Source organism: Myripristis murdjan, chromosome 8 (assembly GCF_902150065.1).
Source record: "Myripristis murdjan chromosome 8, fMyrMur1.1, whole genome shotgun sequence".
Lineage (NCBI taxonomy): Eukaryota > Metazoa > Chordata > Actinopteri > Holocentriformes > Holocentridae > Myripristis > Myripristis murdjan.
This window is the reverse complement of record NC_043987.1, coordinates 5,704,250-5,724,655: the sequence shown is the minus strand read 5'-3', so window position 1 is coordinate 5,724,655 and position 20,406 is coordinate 5,704,250. Positions and strand designations below refer to the sequence as shown.

The window sequence follows — 20,406 nt, the reverse complement described above, 5'->3', positions numbered from 1 at the left end:
ATTCAGTTTTTACCATGCACCTAATCTGCCATTTAAACTGGTAAACAGAAGAGGTAAGACAGAGTACAACATATATGCTGTATTTATTCCCCAAAAATGGAAAAATAGCGGTGCACACAAACACAAAAGCATTCCAAACTGACATAAAAGCCTAAAACTGCATATATAGACTTAGACTTAGACTTAGAATATATATTACAACAGGAATCTTTCAACACTGTAGCTGATGCCTGAATTTACTGATACTGAACAGGACAACAAATACATTTCATTATTATTAGATTCCCTTTGACAGTGTCTTCTTGTTCACAGTTGGTGGTTTAGGTTTCTTCTGAGGTTTGGCCTTGGTTGGCTTCTGGGGCTTCTCTTTGGTCTTCGCAGGCTTGGCTCTGGCTTTGGGTGCCTTCAGAGAGTTGGATTTAGGTTTATTTGCTTTTGTTGGTTTGTGGGGCGTAAGGGGCCTCACGCCTGGGGGAGAGCTGCTGTCCGGGCAGGACTTGAAGACATGGACATCCTTGACACTTTGACCTCTGAGCTCAGGGGGGTGACCACAGGTGGCTGTCACCTCCAGACTCACATTTTCCATCCACCTGAGAGAGAGAGAGAGAGAGAGAGAGAGAGAGAGAGAGAGAGAGAGAGAGAGAGAGAGAGAGAGAGAGAGAGAGAGAGAGAGAGATTAATATGCATGATACTTCATTGATCCCTCTGGGGAATTTCTCTTCTGCCATGTTCAGCTATAGAGCAGTGCTCCTGGGCTTCATGGGGATTAAGGACCTTGCACAAGGACACTTCAGCAGGGCAGATGATTGAGGGCTTGAATCCCAATAATATCAATTGATAAAAATATCAATAAAGACTGCAATTAATTTGCTAAAGACACAGCAGGATGGGGAATGGTAAATATGTTGTGCCAAAAATCTTTTTAAAAACTTGGATTCCAGGGGAAGTCCTGACCTGCGTAGCGGCAGCAGAGGACAGTCACACAGCAGGGGGTTTTCTCGCAGGTCGACCACCTCAAGGCCAGTGAGGGGGCTCAGGTCAGGCAACTCCTCCAGCTGGTTCCCCTGCACAGTCAAAGTCCTCAGTCCCGTGCCCAGCCCTGCCAAAGAGTCCCGGGACATCTGGAAAGTGATCAGATTTAACAGTGCAATCAGTGGTAAATAATTTTGTTTTCTTTTACTATATATTACCTCACTTTTGAATTTTTCAGAATTGTTAACTACAGTAGGTGGAGACTGGCTGAAAACATGTTACACACTTTTTAAAATGCCTTTACTGGGAGCATTAAAAGTTGCAGGTTGCATCAAATACTGGTTCCAGTGATAATAACAGATTTAAAAAAAAAAAAAAAAAAAAAAAAAAAAAAGAATAAGAACAAATCCACTGGAGGATGGAGAGGGGAGGACAAAGGGAAGGGCGGAGTCCAGGACAGAGAACGAGCAGAGGGTAGAGGAGAAAACAAGAGAAGATGGAAGGTGAAGGAATGACAGAATAAACATAGTAATATGTATGGGATGCTGTAGAAAATGCAGATTTAAACAGGGAAAGCACAAGGAAATGGCTCTCTTACCTTTTTCATGCCCATCTCATCCATATACAGCCTCGTCAGACTTTGGGAAACAGGCTGAAATGCCTTCGGTCCAACCCAGCGAATTGAATTCCTTGACAGGTTGAGCTCCTCCAGGCTCGAGGCTCCTGACAGAGCGTCTGTAGGAACCTCTGTCAGCTGATTGGAGTCCAGGTGAAGTGTACCGAGGTAAGCCGAGTCGAAGGCGCGCTCGGCAATGGTCGTTATCGTGTTGTTGGTCAGGTACAGTCCTGTGAGTTTAGCGGCAGCTGAAGACAGCAAACCGGTGGGCTCCAGTTTGGAAATGGTGTTTCGCTCCAGGTGCAACACCAACAGATTTGGCAAGAGTGTCAGAGCTACAGGACAGACAGACAGACAAAGAGATAGAGACTACCAGTTAGTTTATTTCCTCTGTTTATTGTCCTGTGTGAATTTAACTTGTGGGCAGCTGGACTCAGCCACTGACCTGATGTTGGGAACTGGGCGAGTCGGTTCCCTTCCAGGTGGAGGTAGGTGAGCTCAGGGGCTCCTGCGAAAGCCTTGGGGCTCAACGATGTGAGGTCATTGTCAGAGAGGTATAAGTAAAACAAACTTTTCATCCCCCTGAAGGCGTGATCTTCAATCTCGTGGATTTTACAGAGCTCCAGGTGCAGGGACACCACTTGCTCGGTGCCAGGGAAGCTGCTGGCAGGGAGGTAGTGGAAGTGGTTGCTGCGGAGGTCGAGCAGCTGGATTTTTGGAGGGAAGCCGCGCGGGACTTTGGTGTGACCACGACCCTCACATGTGGCATGCTGGGCCTCAACCTGTTGAGGGGGAACAAAATGTCTCACATAACTGACATCAACCAGTGTGGCTGCTCTGTCTTCAGCACTTACCATATAGTAAATATTCTTGGGATGTCTTTTGTGTGCACTGCGGCTCTGATCCTTGTGCTCCTCATCTCTGGTATAATGTTGACAGTAACTCAAGCATATTCTATATAAGACCCTAAACTACAGATTTAAATTAAACATAAATGTATGTATTCCTTCTGTGTTGCCAAGATCCAAATTACTTTTGGCTCATATTATTCCCAATCTTGTCCATATTTGGTGAACTGTGGAAAAATACAGTAATTCACTGACACACTGACTCACTACCTGTGATTTAATAATTATTCCTTTTCACAGATAACCTTCCTCGTTAATAGAGTGAATAAATAAGACAGTTCATATTTTATCAGATATTTGCAAGGAAAATAGATTCTAAGTGTTCAGCGATCATTATATATTATATGTGTTCTTCCAGGTTTTTCATATTTCTTTGATTTATGTTTAAGTTTCTACACCAGCCTGTGGATTTCCCAAGGAGTTCAGCACTCCCCACCCAATAAACTGAATATGCTGAACAAGATCATTGTGATACTTAATATTTTTTCATTTTATCATAATGAAAAGCAATTAAAAATTAGGCCAATATTTTCATATTTACATTTCACTTTGGTAGAACATTTTCATTTTTAAATGTGCAGTACCTCACAGCAACACTCATTTTTGTTTAGGCTGATACTGATAGCACACATTACAAATAGAAAAGCGGTCTAAAATATTATCAAGCTAAAGTCGGAAGGAACTTGCAAATCTGTTCCATCAAAAAGAAAAACAATTTCACTGACCACTATGACCGCCACCAAATCCAAACACTCACATCGCAGTCACAGTTGTCCGGGCACTTGACTTTCTGCTTGGGCTTGGCTGTGGGCGCCGCACTTTCTTTAGTCTCGTCTTGCTCCTCAAACTCCTCCTTCAGCATCTCCTCTCTGCTCCGGCAGCGCAGCTCTGGAGGAGCCACAGCCTGCAGGGGCTCGTCTGAGAGGTGGGCCGGCCCGGCACAGGACCCCAGCAGCTTCACGCCACCTCGCCTGGCCCACTCCTTCAGCGGCCGCAAGTAGCAGTTACAATAGATTCGGTTGCCTTTAAGGGTGATGGATGGATCAGAATAAATTAAAGATAAGGTAAACATTATCATATTCCTCCTGTACTTTCACTGATCAAGATTTTAAAAATATTTTAATTCTTCCTAGATTTTATTTCTTTACCTACATCTATAATCCTGATGATTTCACTGACCGTGAATTAACTTGATATTAGATATAACAGAAACACAAACTTTCCTCCTTGGAAATTTCACATGAATACCATTCAAAGACTGAATGACAAAGTTATTTAAGACAGAGAAAATTTTGTTACCTGAGTTTCTGAGTTATGATGCAATGATAACCTTTAACTTTTTCAACATTGCGGAAAACATTTTGAACCTTGTTTTGTGCCAGTCAGTAGTCAACTTATATATACATACACACTTTTATCACTTTTATCTCTAGCACTGGTAGCATTTATGTCACTCTTTGTCCATTTTGTTTCTTTATTATTTGTCTTTCTGAGAAAAATAAAACATGTGGGAAGTCCAAGAAGTCATATATTTCAGTACATGAATGCAAAAGTAGACCCTTGTGTTCCTCACTTGTGATGTTGGCAAGCTAGGAGTTTAGACTCATGCCACTCTATCATTGTGGTCACTGTAGGTAAGGGTGTCATCTAAATGATGAAAATGTAAGACTCCAGCTGTACCAGTCAGGTTGAGGCTGTTGAGCTGTTTGGGGCCCGAGAGCGGCTCCAGATAGCGCAGCTGGTTGTGGCTGAGGTCCAAGTAGGAGAGCAGGGGGGCCTGGGACAGAGCCAAGTCTGAGAGGTCCTGAAGGGACATGTGGTCCAGGTAGAGGTGGGTAAGCTTGGCCATGGAGACAGACTCTTCCCCCAGGTAGGTCATGGGGTTGTAGCTCATGTCCAGGCGCTTCACCTCGGGGAGTCTTGACCCGAGGAAGAAAAATAAGAGAGAACTTGGATAGTACACAGGGCCAAAGGCAATCTAATTGGTACTGTAATAATAAACTAAACTAGAGGCCAGATTATTAACTAACTGATGGACTGTGAAAGGTAAGTTTATAGCCTCTGGAGTCACATATGTTTCCCCTGTGGCCCTATCTTTTTCCCATATGCCATTTTTTAAAATCTCATATAATATTTTCAGAACAACACCGTCACTCTGGTATTCTGGAAACAAGTATCTTATCTGATCCCACTGACACATTTTTCATGTGTTTAAAAAAACAAGATTTTAAGATTGGCTATGAGACTGAATGAATTGTTAAGATGGAGATCTTTCTGCAGTGTTATATAATATAGAGGGTCCCACCTGGTCATGGTCTGGGTGGGGAAGAACTGCAGCTCGTTGTGGTCCACGCTCAGCCGGTTGAGGGTGAACAGGCCGGCGAACGCCTCAGTGGCCAAGTTGTTGAGGGAGTTATGGCTGAGGCGAAGCCACTTGATGTTGTGCAGGCCCTGCAAGAAGCACAGTTGGCCCGTTATAGGATCACCTAGTCAAACATATTTGATAACTGTGGTGTGTGTGTGTGCATGTTTGTTTAACAGCTTCTCGCATTAGTGTCACTATCTGTTCCTGTGAGTGTGCAAGTGTGTGTGTAACTGTCACTGAAGCTTGTCCAGCATTCGTGATTCCTCATGTGTGAGTTGTGTGTGTGTGTGTGTGTGTGTGTGTGTGTGTGTGTGTGTGTGTGTGTGTGTGTGTACATGCACCAATCCACCAGAGCACCTGGAAGGCCATGTTGGGGATGTAAACCAGCTGGTTGTGATTAAGGGCCAGCATGTTGAGGAAGCCCAGCTGGGTGAAAGCTCCAGGCTGGATCTCCTCCACACGGTTGTGGTCCAAATGTAGCTCCTTCAACGACGAGAGACCGTCAAAGGACTCCTGAGAGAGAGAGAGAGAGAGAAAGAGAGAGGGACAGAGAGAGAGAGAGGCTAAAAAGCTACAAAGGCTAAAAAGCCACTTTTTTGTTTTATCAGATGCCATGATATCAGTTTAATTTTCATTTTAGCAAAAAAACTGACAGTCAGATGCTACTAAACAATCTACATTATCCGCTTCTGCACCAAGAAGACTTTAGTCAGGAGAGGATGAAAATACATGAGGAAGATTATGAGGTCATTTTTCTCTGTGTGTTGGAAAAATATTGCTTTACATCATGAGAATGTAGGAAAACTACTTTATTATATCATATGCATAACATAGAGGAGTAAATATGCTTTAAGAACTGCTGTCATACAAAGAATGGCCTAGAAATGTGTTTATCTTAAGTGTGTTGTGCAGTGAATCTGTGTCTTAAGCAACAGAATTTAGTGAACGCAGAAACTTTGTGTGAACTCCGACCAGGTCATCTGCAGTCAACAGCGAACCATAACATGCGCACTTATGACAGGCAAGGCTTTCAAAATGTCCGAGGAGAAAATGTTAATTCATGGATCTTATACGGCGTAGGAAATATCCTCTTGAATGGAAAACAAAAATTAAAAACAAAATAAAAACTAATGAAAAATACAAATACTTGGTAACTGTTTAATGAGCATTTGGAATAGGTCTTCTATGCATAAGCACTTTCTTTCTTTTAAAGTCTGCATGGGTGTTTTTTTTTTTTTTTTTTAGATCTATTTATTTATTTACGTATGAATGTGTGCTGCTGCAACAATGTATTGTAATTTCCTGTGAAGGATGAATAAAGTACTTATATATATATATGGCATAATTACTATGTGACATAATATTCCATCATTATATTTTCATCAATTTTAGCAGCATCAAGGCAACAAAACAAAATGTCGTGCTGACACAGAGGGTATGTTGTGATATAACAAAATCTATCCCACGCTATACAGTGCTAAATCATCCTTACCTGGTACAGGACCTCGATGTTGTTATAGGCCAGGTTGAGGGAGACGACGCGGCCCAGGGACCTGAACGCCCCCTCCCTCACCGTCATGATGTTGCAGCGCTGCAGGTTCAGGTGTGTGAGGTACGGGGTGTGCAGGAACGCCCCCCTCGGCAGCACCTGCAGGTCGTTGTTCCTAAGGTCCAGTTTCACTGTAATCTATAGAGGATGGAGAATGTTTGGGGCATAAAACAGATTTTTTTTTAAAAAAGAGAGACAAATAAGACACAAAACCTAATCTCCCTTAGTTCACCCTCCCTTTTTTCTCTTGGCTGCCTGTGTGCTTTCAGCTGATTTTAAGGAGGAAATGCTTATTTTAAAGGCCTTGCACAGCCTGGGTCTTTTGGAGCCTCCTAAGTGTTCCTGTGTCCAGGTGAAAGACTAAAGGTGAGCAGTTCTTTGCTGTCAGCACTCCGTGGCTTTGGACGATCATTTAAATCACTCCTTAGGACACACATTTATCTTAAAGCCTTTTTAGTAATCTCTTTATTGTTGACTTGTGTGTTGTTCTACGTGGCAAATCTGTTATTTATTCCACTTGTTGCATCCTATTTTAGTTCATTTTCATCACTACCCTACCTCACTGTCCTTCTGTTTTATTGATCTATATCATATCTATATTTGCTAAACATTTTTTCTCTTGATTATGAGGAGAAAAAATTTGCAACTTCATTTTGAAAAGTGCCATGTAAATGAATTATCATTATAATAACATTGTTAATACTGATATAAGATCTTACAGATTAAAAAGTGAGCAAACATAGATATTCAAAATGATTGTATAGATGATAAATGAGTGTATAGTGCAGGTCAAGACAGCATTCTGCCTCATAATGATTGAGCTCCTACCTCATCTATGGTCGGGGGAACCTCGGTCAGGTTCTTGCCTGTGCATGCCACAGTGAGTTTGGAGCTGTCGCAGCTGCACACTCTGGGACATCTGCCTGTTTCCACTGGTGACATGTAGGCCAAGATCATCAGCAGAGCCGCTCCACACCGTAAGAAATGCATCTATGCCAATAAAATAGAGCGGTTAAGGTATGAAGTTTTAATAAGGCCTATAATAATATACAACAATACATGCGTAATTACGCACAGGCTCAGCGGAAGTTCGGCGCACTTAAAACGAGCTGCAGTGTTTTTTAAACACACGAGTCAACTGAGAGGAATAAATTTACCTAAACCTGTCTCAAATAGGCCACAGAGTTAGACGAATGAAATATTACAAATTAAAGTTAAACCTGTCAAATTAAAACTTCAGATTTTGGCATTTATTCCCTTTCTTACACTTAAAGAAATCGGCGGCTCAGTTAAAAACGTTTTTTAAGACATTTTTTAAGTTATCCACGTATCACATGTGTTTGAATGCTAATTTGTGTGTTTCTAAGAACCTTTCTGATTTTGTATTAATATGGAAATAACAGATTTGACAGTTTTATGAGATCGCAGGTCAGATTTGTGATGCCGCATCTCACAGTACCAAACCACGTCACACCAACCTCAACAAGTGTAACATCTGTTTTCAAAAAATGTCTTTTTCTAAACTATTTTTGGAAAAAGAAAAAAAAAAATCACAGGCATTTTGAACCAACTTCACCACACTGTAGACTATTTAAAGCTAATGAATGGGCTTACCTTGGCGCAGCGTCTCACTTCGAGCGCGTCCTTGTCCTTGTGGATGAGCCGCGCGGAGCCTTGCTGAAAAAAGCGGCCAGCAGTCTAACAAACATGGCTTTGGCAAATTCTTCTGCGGTGACCCCTGATCCCTGCGTCCCCTCAGGTCAATTAACACCCTGGCATTACATTTTCTGCCCAGTTTGAGTTTATGACGTCGAGGGCAACCAAATGTGGGTCAAAACCGATTCATTTTGCGCGGGATGAATCGAATATTTGTCTTTTGGAGTGTAGAACTGAAACACCAGCTCTACGCCAAAATGCAAGCTTTAATGAACTATCGATTGGTGTATCTTTCTAAATTGACTTCTACACCTCCAGTGGCCCAGAACAATTTTCAAAACAGTGAAACAAAATATACATTGAAACATAAAAGCAAAATACATGAATCTGACTTTCATCCACTACTGAAACCAACAGGGAAGGAGACTGAATGAAAACAGTGACAGAGCAGAGATGCTGTTCTCCCCAGTTTTCAGAAGAGGGCACCACTGTCCCTATCAGTGTGTCTAATCGTGTCTTGGATGGATGTTTCAGATTTAGGGTGAAATACACAACAATCACTGCTGTCACGTTCAGCTGTCCTCCATGCTTTAACTGTGGATCCATTCAGTCCAACAGCTGAGACCCAGACTGGAGCTCGGTCCCGGAGCAAGGGCAGGCACACAGGCGCTTTCCAAAACATCTTTCACCAAATCAAAGTGTTAGGAGTTATACAAAAGCAACATGTATTTATTTGCATGTGAAAATCCATTTGTGACAGCTCAGTTTAAAGCCCAACTGCCTCTCAAATTTCCAAAGTGCAAATTAATGATCAATGATTACAGACGACACTGAACATTGAGGTATACTTTATTTTGTCCAGGCAAATATAAATCTCTTTGGACCTAATGCCCGATTAAAGGCAGAAAAACAATTTAGATTTATTTTATCCCTTTTGATTGTTATATTGTACTTCGCATTCCCCACAATACTCATCAGTCCATGTTACATATTTTAGCAACATTTCTTTTGTTTTACTATTTTTATGAGTTTTATAAACATTTACTACAAAACAGTGGAGAATAATATTGACAGTAAGTTAAAAAAAAAAAAAAAAATAAGAGCTGATAGAGAGAGTAAGTGCAGTTCACAGAGTAAAGAAACCAAATCCTGCCTCTACTGTAAGAGGTTTCTCTACTTTGCAACAACAAATCTGTGCCTCAGTCAGTCACTAAACAAGGCCAACAATCACTCAGACTTATATTATTTAGGGACTGAGGCGTCCTACTCATTAAAACCTGCAAAGGGTAGAGTCCAGGTTGTCGGTGATGTGCTGTGGTAATTAGTGTGAATGTAACATTTCAGTTAGTCCACGCAGTAAAGGTATATTGCACCTCAAACAAGTCCAGGATCGTGTTGATGAAGTGGCACGGGAGGTGAGCCTGATCGTAGTCCATTTTTTCCTGTGCACGACCGCTGTGTTCACTTATTAAATCTCATCAATATTTAACGGTGCGTCATGCAGGATAAACGTAATGGTTATGTTCAGTCCCATCTGTGTGTGTGTGTGTGTGAGTTCATCCACAGGCCTCAGCTCTCAGACCTGACTCTCTGCAGTGTGGACTGGAGGCTGTTTTTGGCGTTACCACATGTGTCCAAGGCCTTATTGTTTCTGTGGATCAAAAAATACACTGTTAAAAAACTATACAGCCGTACTCTTCAAATGGGCAAATTCAATGCCATTATTGACAGACAGTACTGGGGAGGAGAGATCCAAAATGTAAAACACTACATTTCAGTCCTTATTAAAAACAGTGTGATTATGTTACATTTGTAATGTTTTATACTTAAACTAAGTTTGTCTGCAAAGACCATACAAAGTCATTGCAGCATCACAAGCATCTAGAATATCCATCGAGTGCTGCAGGCATCTAACATTAAATTCAGCAAATGTTACCTTCTTCTTTGTTGTTTAAGGGATGTATTGTCATGTTTTGTGTGTATATGGACAGATGTTTCCCGATATTGTCATTCATGTAATACAATGCTAGCCTAGTCTTGAGTGAGAAGGAAATTACTTGTCAACTTACTTCACACAGCAGTCAAGAGTTAATAGATCAACAAAATAGCTATTGTAAATGGTAAATGGACTACATTTCTATAGGCGCTTTTCTAGTCTACTGACCATTCAAAGCACTTTACAATGTTTGCCTCACATTAACACACTGATGGCAGAGGCTACCATAAAAGGTACCTAGCTGTCCATCAGGAGCGGTGAGGGGTTCAGTGTCTTGCTCAAGGACACTTTGACACGCCCTGGAGGAGCTGGGGATCGAACCGGGAACCCTTCGACGACTGCTCTATGTCCTGAGCCACGCCGCTCCTATTGTGTGTATATGTTTTGTGTATAGCTGTTGTGAATTCACACTTGCTAAAGTGTAGCTGTAAATATTTAGTTTGAAGTCAATATTAATATTAGTGTCAATATTAGTTATTAGCAAAAGTGAAATATTTGTCCAATGTTGAATTGTAGCAGTATAACAATAGCATCCCATAAACAAACATCCACTTCCCAATGAGATTTTCAGGTGAAAAAAATTCACATTCAGAAGCAGAAGTAATAAGTAGTGGCCAGTTGTGCTTACAGTACATACAGCCCACCATTACTACACCCACCGAGTGCATGTGCATTTACAGAGGTGCATTAGCCCGGAGGGTGGGTGGGTGGTCGTCAAGTGTTTTGTACCTGGGAGCTGCCTGCTGCTTTTCTCACTCAGTCACGTCCTTACCGGGACATGAAGGCCTCCAGCACAGCCACACTCTCTTTGGGGAAGTAATCCTGTCTAACAATGTGCTCCAAGGCCTGCAGGTGGCCAGGCACCACCAGCACAGGCTTCACCTTGTCCTCACTCTGACAGCATGGAGGGTAGGTGGAGGGATGAAGCAAGGATGCATGAAAGAGGAAGAGAGGAGAACAATAAGCAAGGAGTGTTGGAAAGGGCAAAAGTGAACAGAGAAATGCAGGGAAACAATGGAATGAGACCAAAGTAACAAAAAGGGAGAGGAGGAGGGGGATGAATGGAGATAAAGAGGGCGAGACAGAGAGTGAAAAGACAGAAATTAGGACGAACAATAAACAGGACTAAAGTGTAAAGATCCATATTAGTCCAGTCATTTTATGAAAAAACCTAGGACAAATTGCAAGAGAAGCAAACTCAACTGATTCTGTATCCTCAGTTTGTCCTGAGTGAGGGAAAAAAAGTCCCAAGAAATCCCATTGGTGGAAAGTTTTGAAAATCGCCTATTTATGACCACATATTACCAAAAAACACTGTTTTTAACACATGGGAAAGGGGTTCCAAATTTTACTTTCAGATATCACTATAAAAATTCACAAGTTGATTGCACACACAAAGACAAGAAAAAAAGTCAATTGCAAGTTATTTGAATTATTCTGTTTACACATGCATATCACACATTATCTGATTTGATATGCGCTAATAAGGAATTTAAGGAATAAATGCCAGAACAGATATTTATACAGTGAATCAAAAGGTTACTATATATACAGTAACCTTTTAATTCACTGTTATATAGTAACCTTTTAATTCAAGGTTACTATATATATAGTAACCTTGTAATTCATTGTTTAAATGTCTCTTCTGGCATTTATTCCTTATATTCCTTATTAGCGCATATCAAATCAGATAATGTGTGATATGCATGTGTAAACAGAATAATTCAAAGAACTTGTAATTGACTTTTTTTCTTGTCTTTGTGTGTGTAATCAACTTGTGAATTTTTATAGTGATATTTGAAAATAAATTTTGAACCCCTTTCCCTGTGTGTTAAAAACAGTGTTTTTTGGTATTATGTGGTGATAAATAGGTGAATTTCAAAACTTTCCACCAATGGGATTCCTTGGGACTTTTTTTCCCTCACTCAGGACAAACTGAGGATACAGAATCAGTTGAGTTTGCTTCTCTTGCAATTTGTCCTAGGTTGACCCCAATTTTGGCCTAAAATTACTGGACTATATAGACAGGTTAGATAAATAACAACAATACTGACAAAATGTGCAAAATTTGACTTGAGTTTGAGGATTGTGTGGTCTACGAAGCATACCTTGATAAGTCCGAGTAGCACTAACAAAGATGATACGAAGCTGTAGCCTTGGAAGGAAGGAGCAGCAAAAGCTTTCTTTAGGATTGCATCTGCAAGAGAAAGAATAAAACCCAAATACAAATTTTCATTTTACAACAGTCATCAAAACATAAAATATGCAGTGCAAGGCACTGGTTCCTGTTGACACTCAGACAACACAGCTAAAATGAAGCAATACAAGAAAGATTCACACTACCACCACTTCAATAACACCTAGTTGTGATGTGTCTTCCATTTCTGGGCCCATTTTGTCATTTGGTGACGTATTTTTCTTATTCCTGTGGATAACTGGTCACATATGGATGATGTGACGTCATGCCAAGATATATTTTATCTAAAATATTACTGAACATCAGATTTTGGTTTCAGTCTATAAGCGAGCGAGGGTCCTTTCCTAGATTTAACATTTTGCAATGACATTCAACAATCATACAGGGAGACACCAACATGCAGGAGGAGATATCCAAATTTCCCCAGTGACAGAAGACTCAATAAAGCAGAACGCAGTGCAGCAACACAACATGCTGCATTCTGACTAAGTAGTATGAATCTCACTTTTTCTTGACTACAAAAGTCTCTGTCTGACGTAGTTGTCTGACATAAATGTAGGAAATCGCTAACTTAGGATGGTCAAGGAGGTTGAGGGACAGTGGTACACACACACACACACACACACACACACACACACACACACACACACACACACACACACACACACACAAATATAATAACAATTCTCTATCACAAAATAACTGCTGAACACCATCAACTGAGGTCTAACAATGGAATAACAGATCAGATGGTGCATCCATGAAATCAAAAAGGCATACAGTCTCTCACCAATACTGTCCAATACTGCATTCTTCACATCCTCGTTCTCCTCCTTGTACACAGATGAGATCTTGAGGAAGGCCTCAGCTGTTTTCATGGCATCTGCCACATCAACCTAGATAGAGAAACAGGGACAGGCATTCACTGGGGATAAGATTGCTTCTGGCATATCAGAAAAAACATGCATTTTATATTTATTTGTATCCAGTAAATGGAAGGGACAGGCTCTCATTTGTGTGGCTTTTTTGTAGGTGTAAAAGAAAAAGAAAAAGACTTTGTGAGAACACAACAATGAGTCAAAAGTCCTGAGTACTTTAAAAACTCAACTAAAATACAAAACACACCTGAAAAGTTTTAGTTTTGAATTTTGTTTACAAGGGTGAAAAGTTGAAAATGTGTTTATTTATTTATTTATTATTATTATTATTATTATTGTCTATTTCTTGTTGAATGCTAACTACACCACACAATAGCCCTATTCTATGGGGAGGGAAATTAAGATTTATTGTTTGTGCTACACAATACATGTTTTAACTGGTAAACAAAATACACAGTTTGGAACTTGTATCACAAGTGTAACATCATTCAGAACTTAAACTAAATTAAAAACTGATCTAAAACAAACTCCAAAACTGAAGTAAAAATGTACAACTACAATAACCCTGGTTTGTACAAATGGCTCTCTGCAGTTGTGTCCCTTCTCACAAAGTATTTTTTTAGCAGCTATAGTGGGTGTGAAAACTGAGGCTGCTGTGTTTACATGCTGTTCGATGAGCAAGGCTCTCTTGGCTCCCAGTTTGAGCAGCTTGTCTGGTGAGGGGAAGCTGAGGAAGGAGGAGACGTCTGGGGGCCGGGGGGTGGACGGGGGAGTGGACACCTGAGAGAGAGGACAGTGAGAGGAAAGAAAGTCAACTAAACTGCACTGTCACTCAAACATGTAGAACCACAGTGAGGGCTAGTACGGCCTTTAAAATAGACTTCCAGTCATGTATTCAAATTAGATTTGATATTGTCACGACTTAATGTTAATGTGTCGGCGTACATGGTTCTAAAGTAGTGCCAATTTAGCAATACATGCTCCTAAAAATGTCTTGATGATTTTCTGGAGACAGAAAAAAAGAGAATTTGTCCAACTTGTGGTACAAAGTGGCATTGAGATTTTAATTTATTTGTCACAAATATCTCTTCTACCTAATTTTTCTCAGTTCTGAAGGTTGTGCATAACTTGGACAATTTATCTGACCTTGTTTGCAGTGCTTTCCTCTTCTTCCTCCTCCTCTTCATCCTCCTCCTCCTCTTCCTCTACTTCCTCCTCATCCACCTCCTCCTCATCTTCATCCTCTTCCTCATCGTCTTCCTCTTCCTCATCATCATCCTCCGGCTCACCCTCGTCATCACTGAAGTAAATCAGAACACGTCATATATAAAGATTTTGGAGGGGGAGGGGGGTCAGAGCTTTCCAGTGCCAGGAAGTGGCAAACTGGTGGGTCAGACATCATTTCAACTCTCCTCTGCAGTGGAAGCAGCATTTGTTGCTGCCTCAGACACAGAAGAGGTGGGGAGAAAGTGACAGAAAGAGGACATGTTGATGTAATGGTGTCAATTAGTGCACAAGTGCAGGGCGTCGGAACTTTTCTGCCAGGGATCCAGGCTCTTCCCCTGTGAACTGCGCTCATTAATACTACACTATGTTACTGCATTCATCCAATGGCAGCACAACATCAACACACCTGTCACCGCTTTTGGGGGCTCCCACAACAATTTGCAGCTATCTAAATTTGGGGTACCTGCATTGTATTACAGAAGGAAGGTCAAATTTTTAGACTGATCACAGCCCATGACAACAGAAATAGCACGGTTTACTCCAGTGTTCCAGTGTGGACATTACCTACAAATCTACACCTACAAAAAGTGTGTTAAACTAACCTTTAACTGTCAATTGTATCACACGATCAGAAAATCCACTTATGAGTGGAAAAAATTTGTCAAATCAAATGTAAATAAAGGCGTACAGGTAACGCAATACTACAATTAGGAGAGATCCTTTAAATAACTGGGGTAAAATGTATAAAGTCACTACCTGAGGGATCCTAGAAAGTCTCCCATGTTCATGTCCGACATGACATCTTTAACAGCTTGGCAACCCTGCTCTCCCAAAGAGTTACCTGGGATGTGGAAACAAAACACAATACTTCATACAGTGTGACAGCAGGGGGCAAATTATTCTAAAACAATCCCTTATGAGCCTCTTTAGAAATGTAATACAAACTAAAAAAAAAAAATAAAATAAAGCTTTTAAAGTGTATTCTGAAGATAGATTGTCCTCTCTCTCTCTTTCTGTGCATATGTGTGTGTGCATACCATTGAGGTCCAATTTCTCCAGCTGGGCCTTGCCCTTTACTGCCCGTGCCAATGCCACTGCAGCTTCCTCTGTAATTTCCCCAAACGACAGATTCAGCTCCTGAAAGTAACGAATCCAGTGTTGAGAAGAATCAAATGAAATCATTAAACAGAAAAGTGAGAGAAAAGAGTAAAAAAAAGAAAGACCTTCAGTATAAATCAGCACAGAAATAATATCCAAACTGACAGGTGTGTGTGTGGGTGAAGCACTTCACTGCACTGCTGCAGCCTTCCAGTGAGGTGCAGCTACCTGCTCACCTTGAGGATTGGTAATCCATCTGATACAGTTTCTGCAATAGCCATGGCTCCCTCTGACCGTACCAAACAGTCTCCGAAGTTTATCACCTGGATGTTGCGTAGATGCTTCAGGGCCTGTGAAGAACAGTGCTTTGCATTGAAAAGTAGAACAGCACAGATAAATAAGAGAGCAACCAATGTAAAACCTGGAGGAGAGAATTATGAATAGGCAAGACTGCTGTTGATTGGTCAGAGGAATACTCCATTCCCAGGTCTTTTACTGTCTATCTCGAACACATGCCAGGTTAGAAATTCAAGTGGGAAAAAAACTCAACCTTCCATCGCTTACTTATTATGGTCAAAAGTATTTAAACAATCTGAGCCAGGGTCCACATTTCCATGACTTCAGGACAATAAACATGATGACATAAGCTCTGATGTCTCAGTACCTGAGCCATGGCGATCGCTCCCTTCTTGGTGAAGGTGTTGTCATTGAGGTTGAGGACACGGAGGTCTGCATTGTGCTGCATGGCTGTGGCCAGAGCCGTCACACCTGCGTGGTTGATGCCATTCTGGGGCATGTGAACCTCCTCCAGACTGCCCATCAACTGGAAACAAAAATGGTACTCCAGTAAGACACAAATTACAGAATCAAATATAATCAAACAGATTTTTTCTACATATTATAATACCAGATTATTTGTAAAAAAAAAAAAAAAAAAAAAAAAAAAACAGACTTATGGGCGTTTTTGTTAAAATGTCTACAAACAAGAGTGCTGATTTGTTCAAATGATTGCTCGCTTTTATGAGCTGAGGACATAAACTGGCTTGAAATTAACCCTTGTCTTTATTTATACGTATGGGCCCGGGAGAGAAGCAGTTATTAGTTCCTATGGTTAAAGATTAAATGCTCTATCACAGTTTAGACAAAAAAGAAAGAAACAATAGAAACATACTGGGGATATAAACGCATTCATTGGGTTACACTTCTCTGTGCTTATTTGGGGTCGTAAAACATTATCCAAGCCTTTACTTAAAACGTATATCAACTGAGGGAATAGTTAATACAGCACCTGGAAGGCCTGAGCGAGGGCTGTGGCTCCATCATTCTCCAGTCGATTCCTGCCTGCAATGAACAGCTTTAGACTGAGGGGGGCGCCCTCGGCACTGGACTTCTTGTGGCACTCTATCAATGAAGCAGCCAAGATCTGAGGAGACCATAAACAGAGATGTGTTCAATGTTGAGGAAATATATTAAAACAAGAAATGGATCCCATATTAAACAGGGTCTGTGTGAAACATCTGTTCAACTGTCATTTTTGTTCCTTTCTCTCCACAGGATATGTTGAGGAAAACAAAAATCATCAATGACATCAAAAATGTGGCAAAAATCATCTCAGTGACTAACCTTTCCTCCTCCAATGCCCATGCCACAGTTGTTGAGCCGAAGTTCCTGCAGTGTGTGGCAGGCACTGCTCTTGAGCAGCTTCTCAATGGCCTTGACCCCATCTGGCCCGAAGGCGTTGTCACTGAGGTCCAGAACAGTCAGCCTGGCACCTGCGGTCAGCAGTGCATCACCCAGGGAATTCTGCAGCACAAGGGGGATACACAGACATATAAAAAGGCATGCTGGAGGAAGAATTAGCCACAGGTGCTTTGATGATCGATGAATAAAGTTTAATGTTGGACTGTCTCAGAGATAAATAAAATAGCACATCATCCAGGGAGTCATGAAAGAAGCAGAAAAAACAGAACAGCAGGAAATATATGATCCAGAGTTTTGTGCAATAGTCAATAGGCTTTGTGAAATCTCCTGACAAGCCCGGATCATTCATGTAAAAGCCTTTCCCAACAGAGAGCATTTTGTCTACCATATATGGACCAATGCCTACCCAGGGTCTTGGTAAAAACCAAATGTACAATTTTCGTAGATTATGTAAAACTCTTTTTGTAAAGGGAAAAATGCACATTTCTAAAATGAAACAATGGGTTTTGCCATAGGGTACGTAGATTTTATCAAAATATTACACTGGACCATGCATCTTTAATTTAAGTACAAACACGAAAGTCATGTAAACTGGAGTCAAAATTTCTACCTGGCAGCAGCGATCTATTATTCAGTACTTAAAACTAATGTAATCCTATTGTATCATACAAAATAGAAGAAACGGCATCTCACCAGGGCAGGGGGGATCTCCGAGCGCAGACGGCCTGTAAACATGTCGCTCCAGTAACAACACTGAGAGAGAGGGAGAGTAAATAAAGTGTCATAATATCAGCCAGGAGACACTGGTGATGACATTCTATCAAAATAAAAGATGAAGAAACAGACATCATCATGATAAATATGAATTTATTCTTCATACAAACATCTATCTGAGTCTCACTAGTTAAACAGCAGTAACTTGCACCATACAGTGAAATGAACATCAACTAAATATTATATGACCAGTGCATGTACTCGTTATCTTGTGCATCTTTCTTGTGGTAAAAATCACACTGGAAAAAAGTGAGAAGTGAATCTGAAAAGCGTGGACTGTTATGGCTGCTGGATGAAAAAGTCCATTACCAACCCTGCTTCTGATCCCATCCCTAAACTAAACAAGGGTAAACAATCCAAACCTTGAACTCATTCTTGGTCTCCAGGGCCTTGGCAATGGCCTGTGCTGCCTCTACTCCAACTGTGTTCCCCTCCAACCTCAAAGCTTGTAAACCCTGGAAGTCCTGGATCTCCTTCACTATCTCCTCCACTGAAGATAAACAGCAGGGTGCAGAAAAGAGACAGATGAGAGCAAATAAAAACATCAGAGGCCCGAGTGAAATTCGTTTATGTATTGGCAATCAAGGTTGATTCGTTTATTATGCAGTGATTCCCCTCTGACCTGGCATCATGGATGTTGGAATATTGAGGGTTCACAGTAATTAATATTTAAGACAGCTGACACTCACCTGACTGGGCAGTGTCCAGCTTTCTTCCTTGGCCCTTGTAGCTCAACTCTCCCTCCTCCACTCCTGTCTTGGCCAGACAGTCGGCCAACTGCGCAACAATGTCCGTCGCCATCAGGGCAACTGGGAAAGAAAACCTATTTATTCTCTTGGCGATGTAGTGTTATGGTCATCATGGTGCCCGCAACGACCTCTCTCTTTAAAAACCTATTTATTCTCTTGGCGATGTAGTGTTATGGTCATCATGGTGCCCGCAACCACCTCTCCCACTGAACAACCATGTCTCTAGCCGGCCAGCTAACTACCCACAAGAGTTTAATCCATAAACTCAGTACAGTGATGTAAAGCTAAGACATACTGTAAGTTGGCATAGTGTTGACTTAAACTAGCACAACTCACTGTTCTCTGGAAAGTCGGAAACTCTCCATGAGGCAGACCAAACAGCTGACAGCGCTGTTTTCTCAGTGCTGTCACTAGCTAGCGTTAGCCAGGTGGTGCTAGGCTAAACATGGACCGAACCGAAGTCGAAGTAAACATAAACAATTTACTAGCCGGGGACCTGAACAGCCATTGTTGAATGTTGCGAATTCGAAAAGGTGTACGTTACCTATAAATCGCTATAAAACTCATGTACCTCGGTGCTGTAGCTTAACGGTTGTGTGAATGCCAGCTAGCCAACCAACTGGCGCAGGGCACTGCATGGCTATCAGGCTCAGCCGCCTTTTCCATTACATGTGAAAACTGTTGCTTGGTCGTTAGTTCTGATTCTTGGTTTAAGTTATATTCCTTAACACAGCATCTCTAATCGATTGCTTTGAACTCACCCAGCAGAAATACCTCCGTTACCGAAACCCCGCTGTGCTAGTTGTGTCGAGTATCACACTCCCGCTCGCTCCCGATTCAAACCGGTCCCGTCTAGATGGTAACCCTAGAGTTGCAAAACTCTCGCACATGCGCATTTGATCCAGCACAGTAGCGCACCTCTCTGCCCGTAAAGTCAACGTTAACCCTAAGCGCACTCGCGAGAGTTCGGACTTCGATGTACGAGAGTTACGCAAATCTAGGGTTACCCTCCATACACCACCTCAAAGCAAATAGGGACTTGTAGTTCAACTAGGAAGCTATGCTGCGTTCAAGTGGCGTTATTTGCTCTAGTGTAGTCGGATGAGTCTACTTGTGAAGGAAATAATAACAATACCATATAGCAAAGCTTTTTGGGTAACTATCGCTTTATTAAAAACAAACAAACAAACACAAATAAATAAAACTCAGTGTTGCAGTGACTGACAATGGGGGAAATGAATACCAGGTCAACATTTTTGACAACTAAACATTATACAAGCATTATTGAACAGCGGACACATATAATTATATTTTTTCATACAAAGACTGCTATGTAAGCAAGTAAAGTGTATTTACACAGCACTTTTCACAGACAAAAGTCACAAGGTGCTTCACAAAATGATAACAGGTAAAACATTTTATATCAATGATAATTATATCATAACCTTCAAAAAGTGCATATGCATGAAAAATAAAGCTAAACCTGAACAGATGCATTTTAGAACCTGCTGCTAGATGTTGTTACATCTCTCTTCAGAGGGCTGCATATCAATGTGATATTTTCATTAAACTGACATTATGAAGATTATCATGACCATTTGTGCCTTTTTCAATATTCTAAAATGATAATTACTGTTAGTGAATACACTTTGCCATTGACCTTGGTATCAATAAACACAGTCAGTTTGGTTTATAATGTAACCAACACTGTGTCGCAAGA

The 20,406-nt window shown here is 41.1% G+C and overlaps 2 protein-coding genes across 3 annotated transcripts; both read right to left on the bottom strand.

Annotated features, from left to right (window-relative positions):
- Positions 1-277: 277 nt before the first annotated feature.
- Positions 278-7,367, bottom strand: chadla (chondroadherin-like a). The gene is made up of 10 exons (XM_030057141.1): positions 7,239-7,367; positions 6,354-6,548; positions 5,219-5,374; positions 4,802-4,947; positions 4,177-4,415; positions 3,254-3,519; positions 2,034-2,370; positions 1,571-1,923; positions 955-1,121; positions 278-590 (listed from the first exon to the last, which is right to left on the bottom strand). Exons 1-10 carry the CDS (start codon positions 7,365-7,367, stop codon positions 278-280), a joined length of 2,301 nt encoding a protein of 766 aa, XP_029913001.1.
- Positions 7,368-8,897: 1,530 nt separating this feature from the next.
- Positions 8,898-19,584, bottom strand: rangap1a (RAN GTPase activating protein 1a). Of its 2 annotated transcripts, none has more exons than XM_030058821.1 (16): positions 19,448-19,584; positions 18,627-18,746; positions 18,300-18,427; positions 17,857-17,916; positions 17,086-17,265; positions 16,751-16,885; positions 16,127-16,285; positions 15,699-15,812; positions 15,402-15,501; positions 15,121-15,205; positions 14,284-14,437; positions 13,801-13,917; positions 13,050-13,155; positions 12,171-12,259; positions 10,792-10,956; positions 8,898-9,717 (listed from the first exon to the last, which is right to left on the bottom strand). In XM_030058821.1, exons 2-15 carry the CDS (start codon positions 18,736-18,738, stop codon positions 10,831-10,833), a joined length of 1,665 nt encoding a protein of 554 aa, XP_029914681.1. In that variant the 5' UTR covers positions 18,739-18,746; positions 19,448-19,584; the 3' UTR covers positions 8,898-9,717; positions 10,792-10,830. The 2 variants fall into 2 exon arrangements, with proteins under 2 accessions (XP_029914681.1, XP_029914680.1); XM_030058820.1 differs by having other exon boundaries at positions 10,835-10,956.
- Positions 19,585-20,406: the final 822 nt, after the last annotated feature.